We start from the raw sequence: 19,389 nt of genomic DNA on the forward strand, positions 1-19,389 counted from the left end.
AAGCCATAAATACTGGCAGAGCCAGGAAGACCATTTCTTTAATGTTAACTTAGGGGCAGAAAATACCCACAGAGATTCCTCAAATCAAGACTATAATTGCAAGTAATTTGAATACAGGCATAGCAAAGAAACAGAGAGACTGCTGACTATTCATAACATTAGAGATATTAACAGAAAGGTTAGATAGCCAATTTTAGAGAAGCTAGAAGCCTGCTCTGCAATCCTCTCATGCCTCACTAGTCCCCTCATGCTGAAATGGGTATTCAACATCACACTCAAACACCACAGCCCCAAAGAGGCTTTCTTTACAAAGTAATCACTTCTCTCCTCCAGACGGGACCTAACCAGGATTTGATGGCAGGTAGGAAAAGCTCCACAAGAACAGGGGAGAAAAGTTAACACTTACCATGTGCCACACTCCAAATAATCCTATGTGGGAGCTTCCCCGTTTAACAACTAAGAAAACTGAGCCTCGGAGTTGAAATAGTTTGCTTGATTAAGATCAATCAGGTGGCAATGATTAGACATAGTATCAGGAACCAATGGTTTATTCTGAGTGGAGTGCTCAGGCACCATCCACTTCACCAAGCCAACACTCAAAACCCTGACAAACAGCTGCATGACCCACTGCTGAGGCTGCCTGATGCCACCTCCTCAGCTTTCCATTGACTACAATTTAGCAATGACCTGGGCCATGCAATTGCCCAATGTACACACTCAATACATTGAGTACTGAATTGAAGAAACTGTGAGCTTATGTTAAAGCCAATCTAGAAAACAGACCAAAAAATAAGGTGTGTTTTTTGTAATAAATGTGAGGGTTAAATATGAATGAATGTGGTTCAATTTTCAGTCCACTCTGTCATGTATTTAGCCTTTATCAACTATTACAGAAAGTAATAATAATCTAAGTACACACTTTCCAAAGTAACTGATCTATCCAAACCAATCAATTCCTCTTTGCAGTACAAATTTGGAGGGGAGAAAAACGTGAATCTATCAATTCAGTAGTGTTCAGAGGACTAAAGAGGAAAGAATAGAAACTGAAATAAATGCAATGGGATCGGGGGGTTGGGGGGTTGGGGGGAAGCCTGCTTGGATGCAGGCCTAGGAAGATTATTAAAGGACTTAAAGCTTGATCCAATCTGTCACTGATGAACATTTGGGTTGATTCCAAGTCTTTGCTATTGTGAATAGTGCCACAATAAACATACGCGTGCATGTATCTTTATAGCAACATGATTTATAATCCTTTGGGTATATCCCCAGTAATGGGATGGCTGGGTCATATAGTATTTCCAGTTCTGGATCCTTGAGGAATTGTCATACTGTTTTCCACAGTGGTTGAACTAGTTTACAATCCCGCCAACAGTGTAAAAGTGTTCTTATTTCTCTACATCCTCTCCGGCACCTGTTGTTTCCTGACTTTTTAATGATTGCCATTCTAACTGGTGTGAGATGGTATTTCATTGTAGTTTTCATTTGCATTTCTCTGATGGCCAGTGATAATGAGCATTTGTTCATGTGTCTGTTGGCTATATGAATGTCTTTTGAGAAATGTCTGTTCATATCCTTTGCCCACTTTTTGATGAGGTTGTGTTTTTTTTGTAAATTTGTTTGAGTTCTTCGTAGGTTCTAGATATTAGCCCTTTGTCAGATGAGTAGATGTGCAAAAATTTTCTCCCATTCTGTAGGTTGCCTGTTCACTCTGATAGTAGGTTCTTTTGCTGTGCAGAAGCTCTTTCATTTAATTAGATCCCATTTGTCAATTTTGGCTTTTGTTGCTGTTGCTTTTGGTGTTTTAGACATGAAGTCCTTGCCCGTGCCTATGTCCTGAATGGTATTACCTAGGTTTTCTTCTAGGGTTTTTATGGTTTTAAGTCTAACATTTAAGTCTCTAATCCATCTTGAATTAATTTTCGTATAAGAAGTAAGGAAAGGATTCAGTTTCAGCTTTCTACTTAGGGCTAGCCAATTTTCCCAGCACCATTTATTAAATAGGGAATCCTTTCCCCATTTCTTGTTTTTGTCAGGTTTGTCAAAGATCAGATGGCTGTAGATGTGTGGTGTTATTTCTGAGGACTCTGTTCTGTTCCATTGGTCTATATCTCTGTTTTGGTACCAGTACCATGCTGTTTTGGTTACTGTAGCCTTGTAGTATAGTTTGAAGTCAGGTAGCATGATGCCTCCAGCTTTGTTCTTTTGACTTAGGATTGTCTTGGCAATGCGAGCTCTTTTTTGGTTCCATATGAACTTTAAAGCAGTTTTTTCCAATTCTGTGAAGAAATTCACTGGTAGCTTGATGGGGATGGCATTGACTCTATAAATTACCTTGGGTAGTATGGCCATTTTCACAATATTGATTCTTCCTATCCATGAGCATGGTATGTTCTTCCATTTGTTTATGTCCTCTTTTATTTCACTGAACAGTGGTTTGTAGTTCTCCTTGAAGAGGTCCTTTACATCCCTTGTAAGTTGGATTCCTAGGTATTCTATTCTCTTTGAAGCTATTGTGACACATTCATTCATGATTTGGCTCTCTGTTTGTCGGTTACTGGTGTATAAGAATGCTTGTGATTTTTGCACATTGATTTTGTATCCTGAGACTTTATTGAAGTTGCTTATCAGCTTAAGGAGATTTTGGACTGAGATGATGGGATTTTCTAAATATGCAATCATGTCATCTGCAAACAGGGACAATTTGACTTCTTCTTTTCCTAACTGAATACCCTTCATTTCTTTCTCTTGCCTGATTGCCCTAGCCAGAACTTCCAACACTATGTTGAATAGGAGTGGTGAGAGACGGCATCCTTGTCTTGTGCCAGTTTTCAAAGGGAATGCTTCCAGTTTTTGCCCATTCAGTATGATATTGGCTATGGGTTTGTCATAAATAGCTCTTATTATTTTGAGATACATTCCATCAATACAGAATTTATTGAGAGTTTTTAGCATGAAGGGTTGTTGAATTTTGTCAAAGGCCTTTTCTGCATCTATTGAGATAATCATGTGGATTTTGTCTTTGGTTCCGTTTATATGCTGGATTATGTTTATTGATTTGCGTATGTTGAACCAGCCTTGCATACCAGGGATGAAGCCCACTTGATCATGGTGAATAAGCTTTTTGATGTGCTGCTGGATTCAGTTTGCCAGTATTTTATTGAGGATTTTTGCATCGATGTTCATCAGGGATATTGGTCTAAAATTCTCTTTTTTTGTTGTGTCTCTGCCAGGCTTTGGTATCAGGATGATGTTGGCCTCATAAAATGAGTTAGGGAGGATTCCCTCTTTTTCTATTGATTGGAATAGTTTCAGAAGGAATGGTACCAGCTCTCTTTATACCTCTGGTAGAATTTGGCTGTGAATCCGTCTGGTCCTGGACTTTTTTTGGTTGATAGGCTATTAATTATTGCCTCAATTTCAGAGCCTGCTATTGGTCTATTCAGGGATTCAACTTCTTCCTGGTTTAGTCTTGGGACAGTGTAAGTGTCCAAGGAAATTATCCATTTCTCCTAGGTTTTCTAGTTTATTTGCGTAGAGGTGTTTATAGTATTCTCTGATGGTAGTTTGTATTGCTGTGGGGTCGGTGGTGATATCCCCTTTATCATTTTTTATTGTGTCTATTTGATTCTTCTCTCTTTTCTTCTTTATTAGTCTTGCTAGCACTCTATCAATTTTGTTGATCTTTTCAAAAAACCAGCTCCTGGATTCATTGATTTTTTGGAGGGTTTTTTGTGTCTCTATCTCCTTCAGTTCTGCTCTGATCTTAGTTATTTTTTGCCTTCTGCTAGCTTTTGAATGTGTTTGTTCTTGCTTCTCTAGTTCTTTTAATTGTGATGTTAGAGTGTCAATTTTAGATCCTTCCAGCTTTCTCTTGTGGGCATTTAGTGCTATAAATTTCCCTCTACACATTCCTTTAAATGTGTCCCAAAGATTTTGATATGTTGTATCTTTGTTCTCATTGGTTTCAAAGAACATCTTTGAAAATTCAGTGTTTCAAACACTCTTCTTGAAAACTTCAAAAATTTCTGGCTGATTTCCCGATATCATTGGTTTTACTTTTTGTAATAAATCTGCTGAAAATTTCACACTAGCAGATAGGAAAACTCTCTGCTCTTCCATTTTCTTGCTGTCCATTTGTCCCTGCATTAGTGGTATTACCTTTGATCTGTGATTTCTTTGCAAGAACTTTCCTAGGCTTCTTAGCTTCTATCTCAAGAGTCACCACCTCAAACACTTACAAGTTAGGCAGTAAGGCAACACAACACCAGATACCCAACAATAAACATGTAAATGATACGTTAGAGAGTAGCCAGGAGGTAAGGTGGAAAGGGCATGCCACCCAAAAACTTTTTCCACTCCAGTTGAATGTTGCTATATCACCATGTGGACCCAATGTTGCCGGATATATACATTATTTTTAGAGAAGTTACTAACTCAAATTTGTGTGTGAAATCACTGAATTTTTTACATTGGCAATGAATTCCAAGAATTCAACACTGTGCAGGTCAAATAAAATGTGACTTCAAGATAAATTCAGCCTGTACACACCAAACTGTCTGAGTCAAACTTACTTCTCAGACTGATCCAATGTCCAGTCCATAATGGAGCATCTTTGTTTTTATTCAAACTGTTTCTGAATAAAGCAGATAATTAATTCATTCAATCTGCTATTCACTGGACTAGACAGTAACTTTTAATAAAAACTGTATGATTGCAAAAATGTGAGCCATTTTCTCTCATTTTGCTGAATGCTATTAGTAAGTTAAAAACATGATTCACTGAAGATCTCTCTCTCAGAATTGTGGGGGAAAGCACTATCTTCTAAGCCTCAGTTTCCTTATCTACAAAACTTAGGGATTTAGGGATTTAGATTAGTTGATTCCAAGATTCCTTCCAGTTTTTAAATCCCAATAGAAAGAGCTTCCACAGACCAAATTTAGAACAATTCGAGACTCAAAGGGGACAAAAGGATAACTGATCGAAACACATTAACAAATTTGTAAGTCCATACCATCAGTGAGAGAAAAAAGGAAATTTTTTAAAAATCTCATTTGCTATCATTAGAGGATAAGTTATTATTAAAATTAGTAAAGAAAAGGAATTAAGCATTTGGTCCTGCCTTTTCAATAGTAACCATAGTTCAGGATAACCAGACAGCCGAAATTGATGATGAAAAGCTCTTCTTTACAAGAGAATGCTAACTTATAAATAAAAGGGGAATATCTGAGTTAGCAAATCACCATTTTGAAATCCCTAATAATATTACTGATTTGTCAAGAATTCTCCACGGATACTAAAACCATTAGGCAAAAGGTTGATGGTGAAAACAAATATCCATATAGTAGTAACAGCTCACTGATTACTTGCTAAGAACAAAGGGGAAACAGTACATTTACAATAGAAAAATTACCTTAACCCAATGTTGGCATCAGTAACAGTGGGAAGCCAGACACATTATATGCCCCCTACTATTATGCAGCACAAATAAACCAGCATCACTCCATAATGTATTTTTGCCAGAAATATTTATATCTAACTTCCAGACTGCAGGAATTATAGGAGATAGAGAAACAAGTTAAATAAAGCCCTGGGAATGTAATCAGGTAAATCCAGATGTGAGATACTCTACAACGGGCATGATCTCTTCAGAGAGTCACTGTTGTTAAAAAGTGGGGGGGAGGAATTAAAGAGATAGTTAATAGACATAACTAAATGTAATATGTAGTCTTTGATCAGATCCTTGTTCAAAAATATCTATAAAAACATTTTGTAGGCAATTGGAGTAATTTAAATATGGGCTAGCATTAGAAGACATTAGGAAATTACTGTTATTTTTGTTAGATTTGCTGAAACGGCATCATGGCTATTTAGGAGAATGTCCTTATGCTAAAATATTGAGTGGTGAATTGTCACAATGTCTGTAATTTACTTTGAAATAGTTTGGAAATAAAAAATATACATACAGATGACATAAATACATTAAAGTGAATCAATCTGCAATTGAGTCATTTATATTTGAAATAATGATGTTTTTCACAGAAGGAGACTGGAGTCCCCACTTAGAACATAATTATGTTTCAATGTTGAACTACTGTGCATGTATGTGCGCTTGCAATACAATTAGACCTTCAATAGTATATTAATGTGCTTTTTAAAAGTTCAATGTGAAAAATAACCAATCTTCCTTCCAAACTGTAGGAAGTCTGAGGCAGACTAGTTGCCTCCCTATATCCATTCCCCTTAGTACTAGAACACTGATCTTGTTCAGGGTACTAATGTATCCAGGTAAAAATACTACATTTATCTTGAAGAGAGTGGAGCAAACAACCTGCGAGCAGAAATCATTGTATGGAACTATCACACAAGTTCTTAAATGAAGCTGAGTCAACTGGAAAGTATACCCAATCCTGTTTCTCCCCACCTGGAATATCAGCATGATAGCTGAGGCTGAAGCAGCCATCTTGAGTCCAAGAGAATTGCAAAGACTTCTGCCCTGACATTTTGAGCCACTGAACTAATGGCCACAAACATCTTGTTCCATTTGCCAACTTTCTGTTAGAGGGAGAACAAAAACTCCAAGTTTAATTACTGCAGTTGTCTCTCTTACTCCAGTTGATATAGCAGAGCTCAGGGGAAAGAAATGTAGTGGTGCCTATAATAAAACAGAATTCTTCTTTACGAAATGCATCACTTATGAAATAACACAAAATGGAAATGCAGAGATGTGAAAAAAATAATAATTGTGGGTATATGGTGACCTGAAGGCAGCACCTTTCCCCTTCACCCTCAAACCTAAGTTACTTTCTTCTCTTGAGCAAAACAACTACTACTAGCATCTGTGGGCAGATAGGTGCAAATGAAGCCTTAGGTTCTGACAGACAACTGGTGCGAGGTGTTCTCTCCAGTGGACTTGGTAATAAAGTAGAAAACAGCAGAGTAACCAGGGACAAGGGCTGAAAACCAGGGAATCCCAAAAATAATTTGAAAGTCAGAGATGGAGGGGGCCACAACCCACAATTTTTCCTGCTCTTGACGCCCAGGAAAGTACAAGGAGACCAGAAAGCTGACTGACAGGGAACTGACAGCCTATCTGCCAGTGCAGGCCCACTGAAGAGAGACCCATTTGCCTTCTACCACCTGCAGGACTGAAGCCACAGAGGACTATTCAATAACCAGTCTTGAGCTCCAGTGAGGTAACCAAGGGATACAGCCCATACAAAGGAGCAAAGCTGCTAGAAAGAGGAAGATAAGGCAGAAAAATGAGACCCACGCTCTGTGTTCTACAGCAGACAGAATACCTCAACTAAAGGGAATACCTGAATTACCTAAGAAAATTTAAGGAGATTCAAATACAGCACTAGGAAAAAAAAAAAAAAAAAAAAAAAAAAAAACTTTTAAGAGTTAAAAACCATTAACTTAAAGATATTTATCTTTAGAGAATGAATTGAAAGAAAGTGACAAGAATCAAATTCAAAAAAAAATTCTCAAGTGAAAACTATGGACAGATAAAAATATGATATTTATAATCAAATTCAAAATCAAAACCTCAAGTGAAAACCATGGACAGATAAAAATATGATATTTAGAGAATAGATCCAGGAAACCTTGCATATAAAAACTAACTCCAGAGTATTTTTTTAAAGGGATGAGAAGTGTATTAGTCTATTCTCACACTGCTATAAAGAACTTCCCTAAGTCTGGGTAATTTATAAAGGAAGGAGGTTTAATTGGCTCACAGTTCCACATTGCTGAGGGAGGCCTCAGGAAACTCAGAATCATGGTGGAAGGCAAAGGAGAAGCAGGCACCTTCTTCACAGGGCTGCAGGACAGAGTGGGTGCAAGCAGGGGAAATGCTTTGTATCAACTGCATTGTATCAAAAAGATACCTGCACATGTAGTTTATCACAGCCCAATTCACAATTATAAAGATACAGAATCAACCTAAGTGCCCATCAGCCTATGAGTTGAAATAAGAAAATGTGGTGTACATACACAATGGAATACTACTCAGCCATAAAATATAACAAAATAATGTCTCTGGCAGCAGCTTGGATCTAGCTGGAGGGCATTATTCTAAGTGAAGTAATTCAGGAATGGAAAGTCAAATACCGTATGTTCTCACTTCCAAATGAGAGCTAAGCTGTGGGTACACAAAGGCATACAGAGTGGTATAATGAACACTGGACATTCAGAAGAGATATGCTAGGAGGGGTATCCAAACTCCATATTGGATATAATATACATTACTCAGTGAGGGGTACACCAAAATCTCAAACTTCACCACTATACAATTCATCCATGTAACCAAAAACCACTTGTACCCCTAAAGCTATTGAAATAAAAAATACATAAAAGTTCAGTTTCCACCAAGAAGGTTAGTAGGAGTATCACTACTAACCTAACAATGAGAATGATAAACTGCAAAATCATAACTTTTCTTAAGGAGAGCACTAGCTTACCTGTGGCCAGTGTCCTCCTCTATCCACCATCCAAACAAGTAAAAAATCAACTAGCATTTTAACCACTTGCTAAAGGAGGAATGTGAGACAGCATGAAGGTATAGAACTATGGCAAGCCCCAGACCCAAGGGATGCTCACAGGCATGCTCACATTCTTTTCCAAGGACCTCCCCATGTGAGAGAGGTTTGGGAACAGATGGGAAAACAAAGAGAGACTTCCTCAGTGGTGCTGGCATGCAAGAGCGGAACAGCAGCTGCTGCAAGAATGGCATGACAGTGTACACCTCCTGTCCTGACCCTTTTCTCATATCAGAAGAAAGCCTTTAGCTACTGCAAGAAAAGCAGCAAACTATGTCATCCCCAGGATGACCCCAGTAAAGATCCACCGCTGTGGGCAGAAGGGCAGGAAACAGTACAGGCTCAAGCACTTAGACCACAACCATCAAAGGACCCCTACCACTGGGGAAGGGACAAGAAATATTCACCCACAAAAGACCAACCACTGACACAAGGCAAAAGATGAGCTCTCCTGGGGAAGAGGAACAGGCATATTGAGAAAGCCCAACTCCCAGGGCCCAGGCAGAGAAAGCCTACATAAGAGGCAGAATGGAACAAGACAACAGAAACCCTTCTCCCATACCCCTCACCATCAGCTCACCCCACACCAAAAAATAACACAGTGAAGTCCATTGTGGGAAGAACAACCACAGCAGGGCAGAAGGGCAGATAAAGGCTGAGAAAATTCATTGCCAGAAGACAAGTGATATAAGAAATGTTAAATGAAGTTCTTCAGCATTCAGAATATGATACCAGACAGAAACTTAGTTCAAAATAAATAAATGGGCCAGGCACGGTGGTTCACCCCTGTAATCCCAGCACTTTGGGAGGCCGAGGTGGGCAAATCACTTGAGGTCAGGAGTTCGAGATCAGCCTGGCCAACATGGTAAAACCCTACTAAAAATACAAAAATTAGCCAGGTTTGGTGGTAGCTACTCAGGAGGCTGAGGCAGGAGAATAGCTTGAACCGGGGAGACAAAGGTTGCAGTGAGCTGAGATCGCCCCTCTGCACTTTAGCCTGGACAACAGAGCAAGACTCTGTCAAATAAATAAATAAATAAATAAATAAATGTAATGGTAAAAAGTAAAGGTACATAACAAAGACAATTTGTCTTCATTTTAATTGCTCTAAAAGATCACTGATGATCTAAAGAAACAAGAGTAAAAATGTACTGTAAGATTTATAACATGTAACATAAAATGTGTGACATTTTAAAGAATGGGAAGGAGGAACTGCATTATATAATTGTATCTCACTTTCACATATCCCTTTGCTGTCTAACAGACATCTCAAAAACAACATGCCTTAAACTGAACCCCTGATCTGCCCTCTTCAAACCTGCTCTGCCCACAACCTTCCCCATCTCAGTTGCTGGCCGACAATCCAATCCTTCCAATTCCTCAGGCTAAAATCCTTGGAATCATCCTGAATCCTTCCCATTCTTTCACACTTCACATCCAATCCTATCAGCATATTCTATTACCCCTACACTACCAAAGTAGCCACTATCTTGGTCGAAACTGTCATCACCTCTCACATGGATTACTGCAGTAGAATCCTAACTCTCCCAGTTCACACACTTGTCCTGTGGCAAACTATTCTCAACAGAACAGCTAGAGTCATGTTTGATAAACGGGCAAACTATTCTCAACAGAACAGCCAGAGGCATGCTTGATAAACCTATGTCACTCCTTTGCTCAAAACTCAGCAGTGCCTTCTCCTTTCACTCAAAGTAAAAGCCAAAGGCTTTGCAGTGGCCTAAAGGGCTCTAAGCAGTGGATCTTCCCCTAATACTCATCCCTTCACTAGCCCTCTGACCTCCTCAACTACTTGCTTGCTTGTTCACTTCATTCCAGCCACACTGACCACGTTGTTCTTGGACAGCAACAAGCAAACTCCCGTCTTAGGTCCTTTACTGTAGCTGCCCCTTCTGCACTTAGAATGCTCTTCCCGCAGATATGTTTGGCTAATTTCCTACCACCCTTCAAATAATTGCCCAAATCTCTCCTGTTTAGTGAGGATTAACTGCCCCATCTAACACGTATAACATCCCACACACACACCCACACACCTTTTCTGCCAAGTCAACCACACCTAGCTCTTTTTCTTTTTTCTATAATGCTTATCATATTTAACATAGTATAAAAGTTAGGTCTGATAGGTCTGTTATTTTGTGTCTTCCCTTATTGGAATGCAAGCTCCCCAAGAGCCAGAATACCGATTTTCTTCACTATTGTACCCCAAAGTGAATAGTATAGGTCTTGGCATATACAGTGATAAAGATTTGTTAAATGAATGTGTAAAACAAGACCTAAATAAATACAAATTACAGCATATCCACAGCCTAGACTATATTCAGACATTAAAAAAAGCAGAGCCAAGGTAGGTAACTTAAAGGAATTTCCACAAGATACCATCGAATGAAAAATGTGAGATGATGAAGTGAGTTTACTCTTTTCTTATTTTTGTAAACTCATGTTTTTTTAAAAGTGTGCATGTGTTTGTATATTTGTGAATATAGCATTTCATCACAATAGAGAAAAAAACATTTTTAAGGAAAAGGGTATATGGAATGACCTGAGTTCAAATTTTCATTAATCCACTTATGATTGAAATAACCTTCCTCAACATCAGCTCTCTCATCTATAAAACAGGGATACTAACAGCCCCTTTGCAGGCTTACTGCAAGACTTCACTAAAAACTGTGTAAAGCATCTAGTGACCATTGTCTCTGTCACTCACTCTTCTGCCACTAGTAACTAAAACAGTGCCTAAAAACTGCCATAGTTCAATAAATATTTGTTGAATTAATTGTAGCTGCCATTATCTCACACACACACACACACACACACACACACACAAAAATATATATATATATATATAGTTTTGGAGAAAATGTTAGAGTAGTTACATAATTTTAAAAAATGTTTAACAACACCAGGAAATACAAAGCTGCCTTGAGTCACTATGGAGAAGTGTGAATGTGTGAAAACAGGGAAGAGACAGCATATATGGCAGGCTTCATGATTACATTTCTTCAATAATGTTTCCAGATAAGTTATCATCAGCCACCAGGAAACGTAAGCAAACATTGGCTGGCAGATTTTTAGCCCTAGGCTACAAATCCATGTTTCTTCAGACAAGTCACCTTCTACGCTGATCAACACAACACCTCATCCCACAAAGTCTGGTCTTCCTGTATTAACATTTATGCATGGTGATTTTTCCTCTACAGGCTTTTATTTACTTATCTGTTTCAGCTTTTTTCTCTCTTTGATATTTTTTTAAACTTTGTAAAATTTGACTTTTGTTTTGAAATCTTACTATATTTTTACAAACTCACCTTTAAGCCTTTACTTCAGGTATTGATTGATTGATTGATTGATTTTTACTTAGGATTTTACTTCACCAAATGATCTTAGTACAAATCCCTCAGTGAGAATCAAGGTGTGTGTCTTTGTTTGGAAAGGAGGGAGTTGGAACTGTGAGAGGCATAGGAATCTGAGAGGTAACTGTGAGCTCTAAGACTCCCTACAACTCTCTGGGCTTCAGTGTTCTCACCTGTAAAAGGAGGATGTGCCAATTAGATGACGTCTGTTAACTTAGCAAAAAATTACAAGATATAATTTTAGAAAAGGAGAGGTGGAGACAATACTTTATTTCTCCTAAAAGGTTACAGCCTGCCAAGTGGCCATCCCACAGTCTGGGAAGCATGCCTCTGGCCAAAGCCCAGAGACAGGCACTTTGAAGGAGGAAGAGCTTTACACTGAACAGGTTGGCTCTCTGCACTTGTCTTCCCAGAGAATCTCCTGGCTGGCTCAGCGACTTCAGCTCTCTGCTCAGATGTCATTTCCTCTGAGAAGCCTTCCCTGCTGGCCCTCCTAAAGTAGACCCACCCCTCATTTACTCTTTAATGCCTCATCCTGTTTATTTCCTGCAATTAATTTAACACATGCCTCAATCATTTTGGTAATTTTCCATTTTCTACTTGTTTACTGCCTATCTCCCCACACAAGAAAGCAAGCTCCTTGAAGAAAAAGACCTTGTCTGTCTTGCTCACCTGTGTATCCCCAGGGCCTTGTACAGTACCTGCCACATATGAATGATTAAATGACGGAAAGTCAGAGAAGAAAAACCTACATCCTAAAATATCTAAAGGGAAAGAAAGCTGCAAGTAGTATATTTCCACCTTAATCTTTCCCTTAAAATTACATAATCTGAGAGCTTGAAATAACCTTTCCACTTTGCAGTTTCAGGCACAATGTCAAAAAGACCACCCACTGGTGGTCAATCATATAAGCAAGCTAGGAAAAAAATGGTCGTGAGACAAAAAATGTAATGTAGTAAGGTGTTTGCTTAACTTTAAATTTTTATTGGACGTATACTTAATTTATGAGTTTTGAGTAACTAATATTAATTTTAATCTGCATAATACTTTGCAACCTAAAATGCCACATTTTCACTGAAGCATTCAACTGTGCTCCTGAGAAAACACAGCAAGCACTAGACAGGGTCTGGCACACAGCATGCAAAAAGTTTCAATTTTATTATTTTTCCTTATTCTGATTATTAGCAAATCACAATGTGTAAAAGTGTGAATGAACTCAGGTCTCCTTTTTCTTCTCAAAAGCTTTCTAACTGACTCTTTTCCTTTTCTTGAATTGTCACTGTACAGATTTTTATACTGGGAAAAAAAAATTAGAGGCAACAGACCAGCAAAAAAGGATAATTGCCAAGGAAAAATCTAGTAGGACTAAGGTAAAGCCAGGGAATTAGGTGATTCTGCTGCAAAGACACCACCACTCTAGGAAGCACTACACGAATAGGGGTAGGACTAGAGAAGGATTAAGGGGTCCTATCAGCAAGAAAATCCCATCTCAACCTGGTGAATGTAATGTGGGTAGGGTTTCTAGCAAGATTTCCCAACCTCAGTCTGGATTAGATTCTTTGAATTTAAAATCAACAGATGGCTTGAATTGCAATCACTTTCTAAAACAGGAGTGTTATACAAGTAGATGTGTTATAAAAGTGTGGCAAAACATCTGTAATTTCCAACACATGTATTAAAAGTGGTATCTTCTAAAGTTTGTTTAGAATAGAGAGCATGAAAACTTTTAAGTAAGGTCCTTAATGTAGCTGCTGATAAATCTGTCTTCTCAGGTCCCTTGATTTATGGCCAGAATTAGGTCTAGTACAAGGTAACTTGGAAAATACCTAAGAATTGAGGGACCATTTGCCTTTCACAAGCATGTAAGGGATGCATTGATACTCAGCTGCAGCCTTACAATTCAGCTAAAGTCTGCTATTTGGCTTTAGCCTTGTCTTTGTCCTCAGATTTTGGAAGGAAAAGGAACTGAAGCTTCCTTTAGGGTCAGTTCTGAGATCAACAAACCTGTCCATGACCTTGTGACTGAATATTTTGGGATCATAACTAAAAGTCAATAATAGTTTGGATTCATAGCAAACATCTGCATATTCACTTTGAAATATAGAGAAGTATTCTAAATGTGATCTGGATGAAAATCTCTATGTGTTTTATATATTAAAGTTAAACTGGCCAAGAAAAGATAAGTATCATTGCAATAGTAAAGTGATGCAATAATATATGATGATTTTGGAAGCTGTTCATTTCATTGCATGCCCAAAAACAAAATACTTACAAAGAATCAAATATATGAAAAAATAAGCTGAAATTAATAAAAATCTCAAAAGAAAGGAGGTTGGCCAGCTGTTTCTAAAAACCTATATGGTAATATAAGGAAACAACAAGGACTATGTAATAATTCTAATCTTTGTAGAGTTGTTTGGTATAGTACTATTCATAACATTAAATAAAATGACTTTTAAGAACTGTGTTTAATTTTTAAAGTAATTACATTTAAGCCAGAAACCTTTAAGGAAGGTCTGAGAATTTTTCACATCTTTTAAGAATGAATTAAAAGCAGAATTTGAACTCTGTACAGAAGTCATTTGGTGATGGTTGTATTTGGCCTTCAAAAAATGTTGATTTTAACATTTGGCCATTTGGCAACTATTCAATACATCTCTAATTCAGATAAAGTATTTATTCCTGTTTTTAACATTTGAACATTCTCCCCAACTCCCATTTGAAAAAATAAATAAGTGGTTTATTTTTTCCAATTTCACCCTGAAGGATGACTGGAGATCATGTTGTCAATGGAGCCCTTTTTTGGAGATTAGTAGCACTTTCTACTACTCTTCACCAGCTCTTTAGGTCAGAGGCTAAGGGGAGGGGGTTAAATGCAGTTGAAAGAGACCCTAATGTCTCTGACTGCATCCTCTGAACCTCTTGTGAACATACCTTACCTGAACAAGCCTGTTGTTGCCCAAACCTCCATCTTACAAAATATCTACTAAGAAAAGGGGACGAGGGAGGCCAGGACGACTGTAACAAGTTATAATATTATAAGATCAAATCCAAAGAGCTGGACTGTTCCTGTGGCCTCTCTTCCTAGGCCTTTGCTTTCAACATCCAACACTTCCAGGCCCTTCCTGTACGAACGGAGCAATGTGCTTCCTCTCACCACATGCCTGTAACTTTCTGGCTGGAGAGATCGAACCGATGTTGGAGACAAATCCAAAAAAAAAAAAAATCAGAGAAAAAAGGTACAGACATTCAAAGATTATCTGGTTGGCACCTCCCTGAAGGCACATATAACACATTCCAGGAGGGAAGGAAATGCTGGGTGTATGAATGAGATTCTACGGCCTGTGTGGAGCGGCGCTCTGGGCTGTTCTTCCCATCCCCGCATGGAAAGTTAGGAGTTTCTAGCCACATTAATTCATCCTAAAGGAAAAGAGGCGGCGGCGGAGCACCGTGCGCGCGGGGGAAGACTCCCGCCCACGCGTGCCTTTGCCAACGCAAAGACGCAGCTCACTCCCGTAACCGAGGAAGAGGGAGGCTCCCGCCGCGCTCACTTCCTGCGGGAGAGAGGAAAGACATCTTGCAGCAGGGAGGCCGGTGGCAGTTCCGCTCCTGGACCGGCCGGCAGCGGAGCGCGCCCCGCCGCCACCTACGTGGCGCTGCCTGCTCGGGTGGCGCAGCGAGTAAAGGCCACCCCCGCCGCGCCCCGCGGTCCCCGGCCGTCCAGCGGAACGCCTGGCCCGGCCCGGGCGAGGGGCGACCGGGGTGAAGCCCGCCGCGCCCGGGCCCTGCGGCAGGGCGACTCCGGGAGGCGCAGGGCGCGCGAGGTGCAGGGGCGCGCAGGCCGCCGCCGGGTCACCCACCTTTCGCACTCTGCGGGCCGTGTAGAGCCCCATCCCGTCCTGAACCCGGGAGGACTTCAGGGAGAACCTGTCCGGCACGTACATGCCCAGCATTTTCCCGGCCGCGGCGGCCACCGCCTCTCTCAACACCGGCGCTCAGCGCCCGGCAGGCGACACATCGAAATTTGGGGTGCCAGGGTAGAGGGGAGAAGCCGGCAGGGAAGGAGGAAATGGAGTTTTCCTCCCAGAATCCCCACCTCCCTGCCGATTCCAGGATCCCCCGCGGCTCAGCCCCTCCTCGTCCCGGGTCGGGCTCGGCCCGGATCCGTTGCTGCCATTCCTGCTGCGGGGGCGCTGGGGGCGCGGGCCTGGGCGCTGCGGGCGCCGGGACGCCGCTCGCTGATTGGCCCGAAGTTGGCTGCTCGGACCCGCGCCCGGGCGCGAAGCCCGTAGCAGGGCTGACCCCGGGGCCTCAAACCCGGAGGCCCACGAGCTACGCGGGCCGTCAGCACCCCTAGCCCCGGCACGGCGGCGTGCGTTCCCGCCTTTGTCCAGCTCTGGGTGTTCGAACCTTGCCCCGCTGAACCTTTACTCCCGGTAGGGAAGTCTCGCTTGCTTCTCTTCAGATGCAAAACGAAATGGACCTTCGCACAGCTGGGGCATCCTCCAAAACAACTTTATCAAGTTCCTGACTCTGAAAACCAGCTTATTGCGGACTACTGAGAACAAACCCTGCGGTCTAGGACATTTCCGTGCTTCTCACATTTGAGTTATGCATCTTTGCTGTTTTTCACGTTTGTTGCAGAAGCTAGAACTTAATAAGGGATCGCAAAGTATGTTGATTAACGTACGGAGAAATATGTTGCAAACAATTTAATGTTTAAAGCGCTAGAAACTAGATATGTTATGGTAACATAACCTCTGGGAAGTTCTTATATTTCTCAAGGTACAGTATTCCTGAGACTTCCCTTGCTTGATAATCATTAGACCTATTACGGATTTTCAGACATACGGAAGTGGATTTGTGGGAGACAGGAGGGGACACCCAAACAATAGAATCTGGTGCCACAACAATGAAATAAAGTCACAAGTGTTGTTCTAGTGTTTTTAATAAGATGTTAGGCTGTGCAGTGTGCCCAGGACCTTTAAAAGCCTGTTTCGTCCTTCAAGGTGAGCCTGGGGTCATCTACTCATTTCTCTTGATATGGTAATTATCTACTCTAGGGTCTTGTCTTGGAAACCATTTGATGTTGTTAATTGAAGTTCTCATAAACCATTAAAAGCACACACAAAAGTCTGACAAAATTATAGACTACACGCACACCACGGAAACGATTCCTGTCCCGGCAAGAAACCCTTGGAACATAGACAGTTCCCAAGTAGATTTTTTTTTTTTTTTTTTAAATAGACAGGGCCTAGCTATGTCTCCCAGGCTGATCTTGATCTTGAACTCCTGGGCTCAAGGGATCCTCCAGCGTTGGCCTCCTGAAGTGCTGGGATTACACACTTGAGCTACCAAACCCAGCCCCTATGTAGATTTTGATTCAAGTTTGGAAAAAGGTTTAAAAAGCAAGAACAAAAGGCATTATGGAAAAAAAAAATCATGTAATGTCAATATTCGGAGACTTTAAGGAACATAGTAAATGATTACATGATCCTCTTTCTAAGAAATACAAGTTTAGCTTTCACGGTAGGGAGAGGAACACTTAGCCACTCTGTGAGTTTTTATACCTTTGACTTGCCATAGAAGATCTTCTCTAGGGGAAAATAAATCAATAAAAACAAAAACTCTCTTTTGGGGGAATTTGGAGTTCCATGGCCTTGAAACGTAGTAGGTGTTCAGTAAATATGTCTTGAATGAAAGTCACTTCTGAGGGTGACCTGAGATGTTCAAAAATTATATGGTGAGCCTAGAATTTACTTGGCTTTTTGTTGTGCCTCACAAGGAACTGGACTAAGTAGGTTTTCCAGGGGTCGTTTGAACCAGGGCTGAAACCAAGCCAGACCAGATCCACTGGGCCCAGCTGGAACCAGACCACAGTCCAGAAGGTGGCCCTGGCATTTTCCTGGAGCATCCAGCTCTTTGTCAAACACAGGCTTCCAGCCACCCTCAAGCCATACAGGGCTCTCAGTCAAATGCTATGCCACTGTCTCTTTGGGCGTGAGAATTTCCACAGCTTTTGATCACTTGGAGAGGAAAACGTGTTTTTTGGTTTTAGTCTGAATCAATCCTTATTTAGGGATCCTTATTTAGTCATATCTCTCAAATATTGGTATGCATGCTGTCTTTCTGGGGAGTAAGGCTGCAGCCTTGAGAATGCCCCTCTCTGAATGTAGGCATCTTTACTAATTAGAAAATGGTAAAAGTATATAAATAAAATTTTAAAGATAAATCTGAAATCAATAAGATGAGAAACTTTCCAGATATTTTATGAAGCTTGATCAGATAGTTTTGTTACAATTGACACACTCAGTATATTTCATTAAAGCATGCAGTGTTCTTTTTTATTTATTTAATGGAGTGTTCTGAAGATCTACTAACTAAAACATGGACACTAGCAATAAAAAGTTCTTAAAATAATAAGTTCCATTACAGCACATAAAAAGGATACATGTTTGCCAAATCAAAATGCACAATATTGACCGGATATTTGATTTTGAAGCCTATAAGACAGTGGTAGTACAATGAGTCATTTCTCGAAACTTTAAAAGCTAGTAAGTGACCTTTCAATATTATCTTTGAAAAACGGGAAATTAAAAGTCTGCTTTATATCAAGAGTTTAAATCCAGTCTTTAAAAAAATAAATAAGAAAATCAAAAAAATTGGTATTAAAGTACTACCATGCACCTGATTTACTTATTCTAGAAAATATTGCACTGTCTTGACACACAAGAAATTATTCAAAATACATAGTTCCTTACTTTCAAATTTGCTTGTGGGGGAATTTTCTTCATTGATAAAGCAAGCTCTAGTTATTGCATTTAAACGTATGTACTTGAGTGGGCCTTGTTTTAGGGAAGGCTTGAATTATGACTGTATATTAATTAATTATTTTACCATAGTGTCAGTATTTACACATACTGTCGAACTCTTTTAATTGTGTCTTGGTTATTGATGACTGATTCCAAGCACCATGGTAGACTAAAAGCCTGATTGATAGAAATAATAATAATAATAATAACCTGAAACATATTTGTCTTCAGTTATCAGAGAACTGGAGGGCTTTTGTAATAATTGAATATAAAACCAAGTTTCCAGAGCAGAAAAGAATAAAGATTTAGTTGGTGTGATTAAAAACAAGTTTGTTAAAATAAAATGCAGGGTAAGGGTGTCAGATTCTTGCTCTTAAAACATCTATCCTCAGCATTGATTCTACAATAGCAACGGCACCATGAAAAGATGTCCCCGAAACCTGAAAAAGTGTGAACATTAAATTTTTCTTAATGTCTTGATTTTTAGAAAGGTACCATACACTTGTATGTAGTACCAAAAAAAAAAATCATAACATTTTTTAACTGGAAGAAAACTGAAGATTTTTTTTTTTTTTTTTTTTTTTTTTTTTTTTGAGACGGAGTCTCACGCTGTTGCCCAGGCTGGAGTGCAGTGGCGCGATCTCGGCTCACTGCAAGCTCCGCCTCCTGGGT

General features: G+C 39.9%; 1 protein-coding gene across 12 annotated transcripts in view; it reads right to left on the bottom strand.

The window, feature by feature from the left end:
- Window positions 1-16,108, bottom strand: part of PRDM5 (PR/SET domain 5) — a 221,202-nt gene extending 205,094 nt beyond the window's left edge. For 11 of the 12 annotated variants that reach the window (XR_012435351.1, XR_001490964.3, XR_012435352.1 and 8 more), the window contains exon 1: window positions 15,766-16,108. Coding sequence is in view for 8 of the 12 variants with exons in the window: in XM_074040980.1 (XP_073897081.1) it covers window positions 15,766-15,858 (93 nt within the window). In the remaining 4 variants the exon portion in view is untranslated. The remainder of the gene's footprint in view (window positions 1-15,765) is intronic. The other variant, XM_015450783.4, reaches the window with a different exon arrangement.
- Between the last annotated feature and the right edge of the window lie 3,281 nt (window positions 16,109-19,389).

This window comes from Macaca fascicularis, chromosome 5 (assembly GCF_037993035.2).
Source record: "Macaca fascicularis isolate 582-1 chromosome 5, T2T-MFA8v1.1".
NCBI classification, from domain to species: domain Eukaryota; kingdom Metazoa; phylum Chordata; class Mammalia; order Primates; family Cercopithecidae; genus Macaca; species Macaca fascicularis.